The sequence below is a fragment of the Vigna unguiculata genome, chromosome 7 (assembly GCF_037176805.1).
Source record: "Vigna unguiculata cultivar grain cowpea cultivar isolate G323 ecotype 2 chromosome 7, ASM3717680v1, whole genome shotgun sequence".
In the NCBI taxonomy this organism is placed as follows: domain Eukaryota; kingdom Viridiplantae; phylum Streptophyta; class Magnoliopsida; order Fabales; family Fabaceae; genus Vigna; species Vigna unguiculata.
This window is the reverse complement of record NC_140798.1, coordinates 43568082-43580812: the sequence shown is the minus strand read 5'-3', so window position 1 is coordinate 43580812 and position 12731 is coordinate 43568082. Positions and strand designations below refer to the sequence as shown.

Genomic DNA, 12731 nt, shown 5'->3' with positions numbered 1-12731 from the left:
GTTATTGTATTATTCGAACTGTTATTGTGTGTAATCTTTTAAAGTCAAATCTATTTTATAATATTGTTAAATGAAGAAATGAATTAGTTTGATTATGTTAATATTAATCCCAACATGTTCAAAATGACATCTTAATATGAGCATTGAAGTAAGTGATATTGATATAAGCTTGAAAAAAATTAAATTGATCTAAGTTTAGAAGAAGTTAAATTCATAACTTTAATTCATCTTCATCAGAATGCACTACATCAATGTTTGACAAAAGTGAGATTGAACGAAGTTTAGGGAAAATCAAAATGCATTACATCAATAATGAATTCTACATCAGAAATTCCAAAAAATAACTAAGACGTTCGTAGCTACTATCATGACCTCCTCCTAATCTGTAATTTCATCCTAAACTGAGATGGTTCTTCTGGTGTTGGTAGTGGTGCTGCTTGACTCTCCACTTCATTCCTTTGTGGTTGAGTTGTTTGAGTTTTAGTAGTTGGTGCATTCTCAGCAGTTTCACCAGTTGATCAGTTTAGGCATATGGTGTAGTCTCAACAGGTAATTTAGAAACCATGCAGAACATCACAACAATCAAAAGACAAATAAACCCCAAGATAAAATTACGAAAACCCTAACCCACGAGCAAATACAACCCAAAAAATCCTAAACCCACTTACCTCGTTGATGATGATTAATTGGAAAATTGAAATGAAGAGCGCAACTGCAATCCAACGATGAAATGACAAGTATTAGTTGTTTCCTATGCAAATCCGAGCTCAAGAAAGACAAAGATAAATTTTTTTTCCTAATTACAAAATTTTTCCTAAATTGAAAAATTAACGTTAATTAGCCACCTGTATAGTACACTGTGCCACATGTACAATGCTCAGTAAATGATTTAAACGGCGTTACAGACAATGACAAAATAAAACATGAATTGCGAAAATGAGGACCATTTTAAACATTCGATAAAAATGAGGACCATTTTAAACATTCTGTCAAAATGAGGACCATCCACAACAAACACTGCAAAAATGGGGAAAAAAAAGGTATTTAAGTCTAATTTTAAAATGTTTTCTATAGTCATTTTATTATGTGATTCTATTTGCAACAATGAAATAAAAGTAAACTAAAAAAATATCTAAACTTTGTGATATTTCCACTTTCATATAAAATTAAGTATTGTTTATCTATATTTATTTTTTGATTTGTTTAATTAATTGATGAGTTCACTGATATTCTATCACGTTATGAAAAAAATTATAAATTTTCAAGAGTTGCTTTTTGAAAGCTTTTGGTAAATGGATTTTTTTTGGAAGAAATTTTGTTGATAATGGTCAATCAGAGCCTTGAGCTCTAAAATAAAAAGTGAGGTTCCTCTTCTTCCCACCAGAATGATTCTCTATTTATTTTATTTTTCGTTTAATCTCTTCGTTGTTTTAAAACTAAACACGTGAAACTCTCCTGGTAAAGTTGAGAAGGGGCAGGAGTATTAAAGCAGAGAAAGCAGTGCCCCGGCCGTGAAATTTAGCCGGATCGGCAAAGATCCCTTGCAATCTCCTCCGTGCAGGATGGCCGGCGGCAACCATCCGAAGTCTTCTCTCCACAACAAACCTCCGCCCTCCTCCACCTCCTCCGCCTCCCACCGTAAATCCCGCTGGGAACCAAACTCCTCCACCGTCAAATCTCCACCCGATCCCAAACCCTCCACCGCCCCTTCACCCAAACCCAAGCCCAAACCCAACTCTAACCCTAACCATAGCCCCAAACACCCATCTGATCACCCTCCTCTTCTCCCCTTCCCCTTCCCAGATCCTGCCCCTCTCGGCCCACCCCCTCCTCCCGCCTACGGCTTCCACATGCTCGAACGCCGTACCATCGTCCTCGCCGACGGCAGCGTCCGTTCCTACTTCGCCCTTCCCCCGGATTACCAGGACTTTGCGCCCCGCCCTCTCGACTTCCTTCCTCGCTTCCCTCCGCCCCTCAGCCCCGGTCGCTTCCGCCTCCCTGACTTCCCTCCCGGCGCCGGAAAGCGCAAGTACGGCGAAGACGATGGCTCCCGGGATGACCTCGCCAGACAGAGGGAACAGCTCCTCCGTAACGCCAATGGCCTCTCTAGGATTTCTGGCGGCGAGTTCTCTGCGGGTCCCAGCGGCGGTACCTCCCTCAAGCGTGAGTTGGTGGACCCCCCTGAAATGAGGCCCTCCAAGCACTCGAGGCACGATGGGGCGAGTTTCAGTAGGCACTCGCAGGTGGATCAGGACGCGTTGAAGAAAGCCTTTGTTACCTTCGCGAAACTCATCAACGAGAATGTCTCGCAGAAGAGGAGTTACTTGGAGGATGGGAAGCAGGGACGCCTTCACTGTCTTGCTTGTGGCACTGGCAGGTTTGGTGCTATTCACATCATTGCCATTGTTTCTTCGAAGTTTGTCTGTCTGTGGTCTATTTATTTATATGGTTGAAAGCAAGGTATTAGTTGATGTCCTTGAGGGTGATATGGGCTTCGGTAGCTTCAGACAATGGGCATAAAAAATTAGATGAACAAGAAGGAGGAGGGGGTTGTATAATATATTATATAATGCTGTTTTTCTTGTACAGGTTAACTTTTCCACCTTAGCATGACAATCATAAGTTGCAAAATTTAGGTGACCCAGCTTCTTGCTGCTAAGATACAGAAGATTGACAACCGGTTGTGTTGAAAATTTTGGAGAACCTTAGTGGCTGGGCTGGACTTCATTGGGCAAGATGTTTTTTGCTTCTGAGGCGCTCCTTTGACTACCTTTTTAGCTTATTAATAGATATGGGGAGACAAAAGAAGTGTTAGGATTTTTGGAATTTTTGTGATAGCTGTAAATTTGTAAGAAATTAGGTGTCTTTAGTTTTGGACGATAGGTCTGTTCTGTCTTGTGCACCTGTGCAGTTCAGTTGAGTAGTGGAAGTTGATTACTCTATTTCAGGTTGACAACACTTACCACTTGGATTCGTCTGGAGCTTAGGTTTCGAAAAATTCTAGGTTCCCGATCCTACTGTTTCCTCCTCATGTAGCGTATCAGTTCTACTACCACCACCTGTTTCTGTTGTTCCTTTAAAGTTCAACATGCACTATCATAAAGTATAGCTGTACGATAAAACACCTCTTTGAACTTCACTATCGTCTGCAATCATAGACAATTGCTAATGCTTTTGTTTTCATTATAGTAGTCTTGTGTGACGTTCTTTTTAATTTGCCCATCATTTTATAATATCCAGTCCTAATATTTAAACTTCGAAACTTTTGTCTGATGTCTTCTTTCAATTTTACTTGTAGGTCATATTTTGTTTGTCCCTTGGTAAAGTAGCAATGTATGTAATTTATCGTACTCCTACTTTAGTGAAAGTCCTTTGCTTCTAAAGTCTGTCTCCAAAGCTCAAGTTTAAGCTACCTACTTCCCTTAATTTCTGAATCAAAAGTTATCATCTGCAAAAATATGCAATTGGGGGTGAGATAGCAAGCTAATCCTAAACTAGATCAGGGTTATCAAATATCATCCACGGCAGACTGTGGTTGCACTTCTGTCCCCCGCCACTACAACAAGGCAGTGGTGAATCAGGTCATGGTTTGTTGCTGTTGCTATGGGGTTGCGGTATGACACTGTGGATCGACCATGGCTTTAATGGTGCTATCATTTCCTCATATATCCCTTGAGCAAGGAAAAACTTTTGGGTCATGCAGCCCAACTCGACTCTGTAGACTTTTTTGTGGGTTTGGTTTCCTTACTGGACCAAAGGCGACCCACTTCATTTTTTTTTTTCAAAAGAAGGGGTTGGGTCCTACAACCCACAATCTAAACCAAACCCAGCAAAACTTTAGAAAAACCCTATTGTGCCACTCCTCACTTCCTCAGTCTTACTCAACTTCACCTGACCATGTTGCTGCTGCTGCTGTCCAATTGTGCCACTCTTGAAATTTTAGAAAAACCCTATTGTGTGTGTTGCTCTTCTTCGTGCCAAACACAATGTGAAGAATTTTTCTTTTGAAAAATATTCTCCTTGAGTTTGAGGGGGCTTTTAGTATACTATAGTTACCTATAGTTGGCTTGTATTCATTATTTTGTATTGTGCAGCTGTAGGTTCTATTCTAGTGTATCTCTTTTATTTTCTTGTACAGCTGTCAAGTGTGTAACAGTTACAGCTCAGTGTATAACAGCTGACATGTATAAATAAGTCAGTGAACATATGTTTCAGTGTCTGATGTTAATAAAATACATTTAGTTCATTCTATCTGTCTTCGATGTTCACTTTATTCAATATTGCATTAAATAAGGATATGATAGGGAAATTTCTTACCCAATGTTTCCCATTATTATATATTGGTTTTGTTCGTTATCATTTGTATTTCTTCATTATAAATAAGAATAATCATGTGTGTACAACACACAAAATTCATTATATTCCTTCTTGGTTTCTATGTTCTCAACATGGTACCATAGCATACCATTTTCTATGACCTGGTTTGTCACTAATTCTTTGAACATCGCGTCAAGAGCCTAGTAAGAAGGAAATCCTAATCTGTGCTTTCTCTATGGACCTATTGATCATAAGTGTACTTTTTTTTAAACTGTGTGTGTTTTCGATGTTTTTGTTTCTTTGTTAGCTGTTGTTTCTCTATGGACCTATTGCTCACAAAAGTTACCGATTTCATCACCAACACTGTTCACTAACCCGTCAATGTTCACCACTAATGTTACTATTTGATGGTGGCATTGCTGCTCACCACCAATGTCCCTTTAATGAGCTCTTGTCAGCTGATGAACACCACCACTGACATCACTTATCTCTTGATGACCATTTGTTGCTCCCAACGGTCATTGTAAGACATCTGATCATTTTTTCTTTCTGATGACTACTGTGTTTTCAAACTTTTGCTTTTCCGCAGTTGCCATGTCCAGAGTTTCTTTTGTTTTTGGGCAATTCTGGTGTCCTTTGAGCATATTTTGCTTTTCATCTGTCACTGTGTCCTTTGAGTTTTCTTTGCTTTCTGGCAACTGCTATGTCCTTTGATAACTTTTACTTTCCAGCTGCTGCAGTGTCCTTTTAGCATTTTTTCTTTTTTGGCAGCCCTTGTCATCTATCGATTTTTCTCAACATTAGAGGTGGCAAAACAGGCTAGCCTGTCGCTCTAGTGACGTGCTTGCAAAAAGTGGGTCTGTCCGGGATGGCCAGGCATAGTCGGCTTGGGCTGAAGTCCTTGGCTTTTCTTGTCAGAGGATATGCCATTCTTATATACATATTAGGCACACTTAATCATGAAAATATCTTTTGAGTCTTTGACTGGTTAATTAATACGTTTCATTGGAAAAGTTAAGAGGATTATTTCTATTGCTAAATTATTCAATTAAAATCAATAATTGGAACTTAATTTGTATGTGTTCAGATTTGAAGTACAATATTGTTGCATATTTGTGTCTTTCAAACAGCACAATGCAATAATTGGCTGGTGGGTTGGCAAGTTGAAAATGCCTACGCACTCTGTCAAATTGGTGATGGGCTAACGGATTAGCTCTCATTCCATCCTTACTCAGCATGGCGTTAGGGAGGACATATTATATGGTTACCAAGCCCCACAAAATCTGACGGCTATAGTACACATTCAGTTAAGCCTAGAAAACACGGTCCTTGAAACATCATGTCAAATTTAGTTTATTGCTTATAGTTGACAGCATATAATCTAGTCATGAAGCTTCTGATGTTACGCTTATGAGTATCAAGAGTTCTCAGTCTTTTAGTCCATAAAAATCTCAACTAGTTAGTTTATAATGTTATTTCATTAGCTCTGGTTCTTGTCAGGAAATCTTGTACATAGATCTTTGGTTCTGAGGTATAATGGGAAAATAATGTGTAGTGAGGTAGTCAGCCTTTGAATTTTGTATACTTGTATATATGTTGTCTGTATTCAGTCATTTCCATTAGTATTCATATTGAAATGACCAGTGTAACTGTTGAACTTGTCCATTTCTGCTGTTGCTGTTATAGTTCGTTAGAAATAGTGGGAAATGGTATTTTTTGACATGTTACTATGAAGTGAGTTGATGATTCCTTAGGATCTATGGACTGGGAAACCTAATTCTTAGATCAGATATACTTGTGATGTTGCTTATCTCGTAATTCGTATGCGTCTATTGATTATCTTTCCTTGATCTCAATTTTGTTGTGGGCTAGTGGTTTGTCTTTGGAGAAATTTTGGTTGCCATATAACATAGCTAGAGCTCTTATGTTTTCTAATATGGAATTTGTAGAACGCCTGCTTCATTTAGCTTTGTATTTGTAACAGGTTTATACTTCTCTATGCCTTTTAATATGGAAATAGTTGTGCTTTCGGTTTTTTTTTTCTTAAAAAGTGTTACTTGGTGTTACCTAGGGTTTAGAGGTCACAATGTCAAATTGTGAGAAAAACCTGCTCCAGGGAGGTTGTTTAAGGTTTTATCTATTTACCCTCCTAGATTCCACATGATGGGAGCCAGCCCTGTGTTGGTTTGCCTTTTCTTCCTCCCTTTTCTCTAATGTTGCTTGATTTATAAATTGTAATACATTTCTATCAAACTCTTAATTATTCTAATATATGACGGCAGCACAGCCTTCTCTGTTCTGTATGTATTAAGACTTTTTAATATTTTTGAACATGTGGTGCAGTGTTTGTTAGAGTATTGTTATGTTTTTCAATCGTTTATTAAAGCTAGGGTAATTTTGTAGTTCGATTGTTCAAAAGAAATTTGTGATCATATGGGCATTTTCTGAGGGTGATAGAGATGTTCTTGACTTAGGTTGATGTTATTGTCTTAATACATAGGTGGGCTTCATCCATCCCTTTTATTTTGTGGAACCTTAGACCATGCATATATTCCATATACAATTATCTCCTTCTTCCTTTAGTTGATGATATACATTTTCTTCTGAGTTTTCTCGCTTACCTCTTCCTTTTCTACTGGAATTTAGCCTCACAAGTCCCAGTTTATTATGCCCAGTCAGTTTCCTTTAGTTCATTGCTTCTGAAGTTGACTCTTGGCATCATTGGTGATAATTGTTTATACCAAATAGAGTTATCTTTCTGTATCTCTTTAGAGAGAGCAATGTACCTTTATATTGCACAAAATGGTATAATTTTTCTATGTTGTCAATTTGTCTTTGGAAATCTTGGAATCTGCAACTCTTTGGTACCAAGCTTAATTCGTAGTGCTGATTAGAACTTTCACGGGTTGTGCTTCTCCACTCTCGGGTTTTCTTAAGTAGTACCTTGGTGCTTTGATGTACTTTAGGATGTTGGTTCACTGTGTGATTTCAGAAAGAACATCTTAGGTTTTAAATCTAAATGAAAGGAAGTGAACATGTACCTTTACTTTGCCTTTTCTGTGTACTTACAGGATGGAAACCTAAAGTATATTCTTCAATGCCCTTGATATTCCAACTTTCAGGTCTGCTAAAGATTTTCCAGATATGCATGCTCTCATCATGCACACTTACAACTCAGATAACGCTGATTCACATGTTGAACATTTGGGATTGCACAAAGCTCTGTGTGTCTTAATGGGTTGGAACTACTCAAAGCCTCCTGATAACTCGAAGGCGTATCAGTTTTTATCTGCCGATGAAGTAGCTGCAAATCAGGATGATTTGATCATGTGGCCACCTTTGGTGATCATTCATAACACAAATACAGGAAAAAGTAGAGATGGTCGTATGGAGGGTTTGGGAAACAAAACTATGGATAATAAAATTAGAGGTATAATGTGAACCTCCATTCTTTATCGTCTTCTATTATGATGTCTCTGTTAATGGTGGTTATGAGCTCAGGAAAATCTTTCTTGCATGCATACTGAGTTGACCCTGTAGAGCATTTTCAGTAGTTAGTTCCCTTTCCCATTATTTATTTCAGCAAAACTCTGCTTTAGGCTGATGTTTTTAATGGAATATTCTTATGGCATTATCTCTTCAAAGATGAGGAGATGAGAAGTCATTTTGACTGTATAAGATTTGCCATCAACATCAAACTAGAAACTGGTACATTAGAGACTCCCCATAATTTAAAATACAAATTTTGATTTTATTTGACTTTCCATTAAACATCAAAGAGTTTTTGGAGTTGATTCATCTGTCAAGGGTGCTCTTTTGCTTCTTTTTTTTTAATTTTGCGAGGTAATAAGTCCTGTCTTATATATTTTCGTGGTAGGTTCTTGACCTGGTTTGTGTATTGAGTAACTAAATTTATATTTATCAAAATTTTTTGGTCATTTCTAGTTTTTGTCCTTTTCATTTCAGTAGCATGTACTGCCCCTTTATGTCTCAGTCTGAATTCACTCTTTTGTTTTCGTTAGATCTACAAAATATAGTTAGTTTTTCTGGAACTTTCTTGTATTCTGTTTTGGTATCTAAAAAGAATAGCTTTTCATGTGCAGCTATTGGCTCTCAATGAGTGAGCTTGTTTCACTCTATATCCATGGATGCATTTCCATTATAGCTTTGACAAGATTATGACAAATTATTGATAATTTTTATTTTAAGTTTCATTTTACTTTACAAAATAAAACCCATCTAGATTTACTTGAATTAAGTTTTTAGAATTTTTTTATAATGCATTGATGCTTGAGTCGAGTAATGAGTTAGAAATGTTAGATTCTTTTTGTTAAATTTACATATTGGTTAAATTTCCTTATGGTCAGAATGAATGCTATTGTGTATTCATTTTTGGATTGATTTTGGGTTGGCTGGATGTAATTGTCATACTAACTTTTAGATATAGCTCCTAAGGATTCAACTTCTCAATAAGCAACACAGATCACTCTTGATTTTAGAGTGTGACTAGAATGCATTGGGAGGATGTTTGATACTAAAACTTGAGTCACATCTCATAGTTGGTTAGGTGGAAGAAGCAAAGTTCATGCATGCAAAAGTGTATACACACACACAACAGGTGCATCTAACTACAATCAGATGGTGAAAATTGTGTTAATGTTAGGTGACAAGTGTGTATGTGTGTGTGTTTGTGCATGTAGCTTTATGTGGGGGGGGGGGGGACTATTTTATTCCTCCACATGATGCTTAGATATATATAATAGATATTTTTTTTGAGACAGTTAAATCAATATATATATATATATATATATATATATATATATATATATATATATATATATAGAAGTTCTTTCCTTTCTTTAAGTTACTATTTCATAGATTCATTTCTAATACGGACCATTGTACTCTTTTCCATTGAACCTCATGATGACTCCTCTCCTTTATAATCTGCTTCGTCCATCAAAGGAACTACTAAACATTGGTCCCAATTCATCATCAGTGTGGTCAGTTACATGTTCTGGGCCACTAAAATTTCGTTCCACTCCACCCATTCTTTGCATACTTTTTGTAATTGTATACTGAATTATGAGAACTGGAAGTCAATGGTGAGTAGCTCAAAATGGGTTTTGGCACAAAGATACTGTGATTGACAATCAAATATGGGATCCTGTAAAATAGTCCTTAGAATAAGTTTAAGCAATAACAAGTACAAGGACATATAAGCCAAAAGATAGAGAATAAACAGAATTTGGCTTCGGACTTGATGAATTTATTTAATTTTATTTCTCCTGAAGAAGTTTTTTTGGTTTTGGTGTTGAGTAAGCTTACCAATCCTAAATGCATCCATTGTGTAGCACATTATTTAGACTGTATAGGTGACCTGAATGAAATGCATCCATACGCCCTCTCTCTCATAATTTGATTTTTTGGATGATTGTTCTGTTTAATTGTAAGTTCCTTTGGCTAGCTTTAAAGTTGTTTCTTGGAAGATTGGAGTGTTCATAAATAGATATTTCTACCTAAGATTGCATAAATGCTAGGGGATATTTATTGGTTACCTGTGCATATATGCATGCCCAATTGTGTTTGTATCTTGATGACAGTTGATTGTACAACCAAGAAAGTAGGGTGTGTTGCTGTTAACTGTGTTATTCTAGTAGGATGTGTTGCTCTTCATGTTGTGCCCAAGTTTTCTGATGTTAATCTAGTTGTTGCATAACTGTGTTATTCGTTTGATTTGATACCCAGCCTTGAGGGCATATGTTTGTTGAGTTGAATTGTGTATGGACATATGAACTTGTCCATTTATTTATGTAATTCTGCACGAATGTTGCTGTGCATTTATGCCCATGCATATATTGATATTTTGGCGATGGTAGGTTGGAGAACAAGCAAGAAGTTTTGGTGAATGTTTTTGTAGGACAACTCTTCATCTGTGTATAATTTCTGGACATTATCAAGTTTTTGCCTAACTAAATTGTTTTTGCATCAAGCACAAAGGATGTTTATGTAGCGATGGAGAATATTTAGTGTTGCATGTGCATGCCTTTCTTACCCATCCCTTTATGCATGCCCACATGTAACAGATCGTTTATGCACAGACGTTATTTTATTGATATCTGTTGGAACAATGAGGAAAGTGGTTAACATTATTGTGAGGATTGTTGTTTGCGAAAATAATTACTATTCATTTAGTTGATGCTTAACCACATTGTTTTAGCACATATTGTAGTATTGATGTTATATATAGATAAGGAAATTCAAATTATATTTTTAACTAGTCAAGGTAATGCTACTACCTTGATCTTGAACAAGGTCAAAAGGAGTTGATGTTTGATCTATGGGTTTCCTTTAAGCCGAATGAATTATTTTGTACTTGTCTAGTGTTTTTTGTGCCTAATGTCTTTCAAATGGAATTTTCAGCCTGGCCTGGCCTGGCTTGGCCTGGCTCTACTATCTTTGTCAAATCTCAGTGACTCGTGAAGTGTTACTTCTTTCTGCTTGCATACTTTTTCTTTTGAGGGTGAGCTGTTGTATTTTTTCTCATCTCTCACTTTTCTAGCTCCGTGCAGTTGTATCTAGTATCTCTTACCTCTCTTTTTTATCAACTACTAGCTTGTGAATCAGGATTGTAGTCCTATTGCAAGTGCTTGGGTACTTTGTTCTTTCAAACAGCTATAAGCTAATTCTTTTAAACTCTCTTTTTTATCACCTACTAGCTTGTGAGTTCAGCAAATCTTTGTAAATCGTGATTGTAGTCTTACTGCAAGTGCTTAGTTGGTTACCTTGTCCTTTAATTAGTAATCTTTAAGCTAATTAGTTTAGACCTATTTTTGGTTTTGAATATATTATGTTATATTCTCATTAGTCTGTATTGTGCTAATTAAATAAACCATCTATACAGATGAGTAAAAAATTAAGAGATACAAAAAATCTATCTCCCATAGTCCATTTGCTTCCCATGCTTTCTAGTCTCTTGATTTAGATAGTTTGCTCACTGGTCTGCCCTTTTGTTTTTTCTCTTCTACTTCCACCAAATTTCACTCCCTCTTAGTTTTCCTTGAAGAACAGCAATTTTGTTGGGCTTATGTAAATTAGTTGGTCCAAGTGCAGTGCCTTTGATGGAAGCGTTTGTGCAAACGCTCCTTGTTAGGAAGGACCTAACAAATTCTAAAGTTTATTTTTGAATCAGCCTCTCATATCTGATGATATAGTGAGCTTTTATATTTTTTCCATCTGATATTCATGCATGGTTTTCCAGAGCTTGGATTTATGGGTGGCAAATCAAAATCATTATATGGAAGAGATGGTCATTTGGGCATAACACTGGTTAAATTTGCTGGGGACCAATCAGGCTTTAAGGAGGCCATTCGACTTGCTGAACACTTTGAGAAGGAAAACCATGGACGCAATGGTTGGGCCCGTGTGCAGTCACAAACATTAGGAAAAGATGATGAAAATAATGCAAACCTTGTTAATGTGGATGAGAAAAAAGGAGAGAAAAGGAGGGTCTTGTATGGCTATCTTGGGACTGCTTTTGATCTTGACAAAGTTGATTTTGACACAAGGAAGAAGGCTGTCATAGAGAGCAGGAGAGAATACAAACCACCCATGTAGTGTTTGACTATATGCCAATGTAAAATGGGATACATGGAAAGTCTTTCCAGTTGCATAGAGACGATTCCTGAAGATGATAAAAGGTTTTATGTATTGTGCTGACCGTTTCAATGTACAATAGGAGGCAGCGTTGCCATCTTTTTTATTTTAATTCGAAATTTATACTGAAAATTTTCTGCCATAGTTACTATTTAGGCACATTAAGAAGATTTGCATGCCTTTACACCATCTGACAACCTGGAACGCACTATCTCACTTAAAGTCAATGACTGGTTTCTAAAGTCTTAGTCTTATCCTAACTTTTCCCCATGTTGGCTGGGAACTGTTTGTTTACAGTTTACATTTTTTAATTACAATGGTGGGGCATGGAAATTTGTAGTCATGATTTCCTGCGAACTCTGTAAACCCCTTATCAGTAGCCCTTTTAATTGATTATTTGCAGTTCAGTTTAATTGATAGAGGAAACCCTCTATCCACTGCAAATTCCTAGTTGTTGTTATTCGTTTTCTCTATTTTTTTTCTTTCAACCTTTCTTTGAATTTTTGGTCAAAGGCTGTAGAAGGAGGGCTCATTGATGATATGGCTTTAAGTTTCAATGAAAAAGGTCATGGAGTTGATGGATTTTGGATTCGTAGCAATGTGATTGTATTCCAGCTTACTAAAGTTTAAGGCACCAATACATGTTTTTTGTATATTACCCTGCACCACAAGTGGTGTTGGGAAATTATTTATCATAGAAATAAGTGGATTCTGCTGGAGTTGGAGGTAAAGCTAGATCTTGCTGTCTGTACATCAGC

The 12731-nt window shown here is 36.9% G+C and overlaps 1 protein-coding gene across 1 annotated transcript; it reads left to right on the top strand.

Annotated features, from left to right (window-relative positions):
• The first annotated feature begins 1366 nt into the window (after nt 1-1366).
• LOC114192359 (RNA recognition motif XS domain protein) lies at nt 1367-12433 on the top strand. The gene is made up of 3 exons (XM_028082058.2): nt 1367-2377; nt 7440-7747; nt 11579-12433. The coding sequence occupies exons 1-3, from the start codon at nt 1563-1565 to the stop codon at nt 11932-11934; spliced, it is 1479 nt and encodes a 492-aa protein (XP_027937859.1). The 5' UTR covers nt 1367-1562; the 3' UTR covers nt 11935-12433.
• The last annotated feature ends 298 nt before the right edge of the window (nt 12434-12731 follow it).

What these genes read in the sequence shown, in the direction of transcription:
- LOC114192359 (XM_028082058.2), top strand. Translation starts at nt 1,563, where the DNA reads ATGGCCGGCGGCAACCATCCGAAGTCTTCTCTCCACAACAAACCTCCG. An exon ending in CTTGCTTGTGGCACTGGCAG is followed by an intron (nt 2,378 to 7,439) that starts GTTTGGTGCTAT and finishes TCCAACTTTCAG; the next exon opens with GTCTGCTAAAGATTTTCCAG. An exon ending in TATGGATAATAAAATTAGAG is followed by an intron (nt 7,748 to 11,578) that starts GTATAATGTGAA and finishes ATGGTTTTCCAG; the next exon opens with AGCTTGGATTTATGGGTGGC.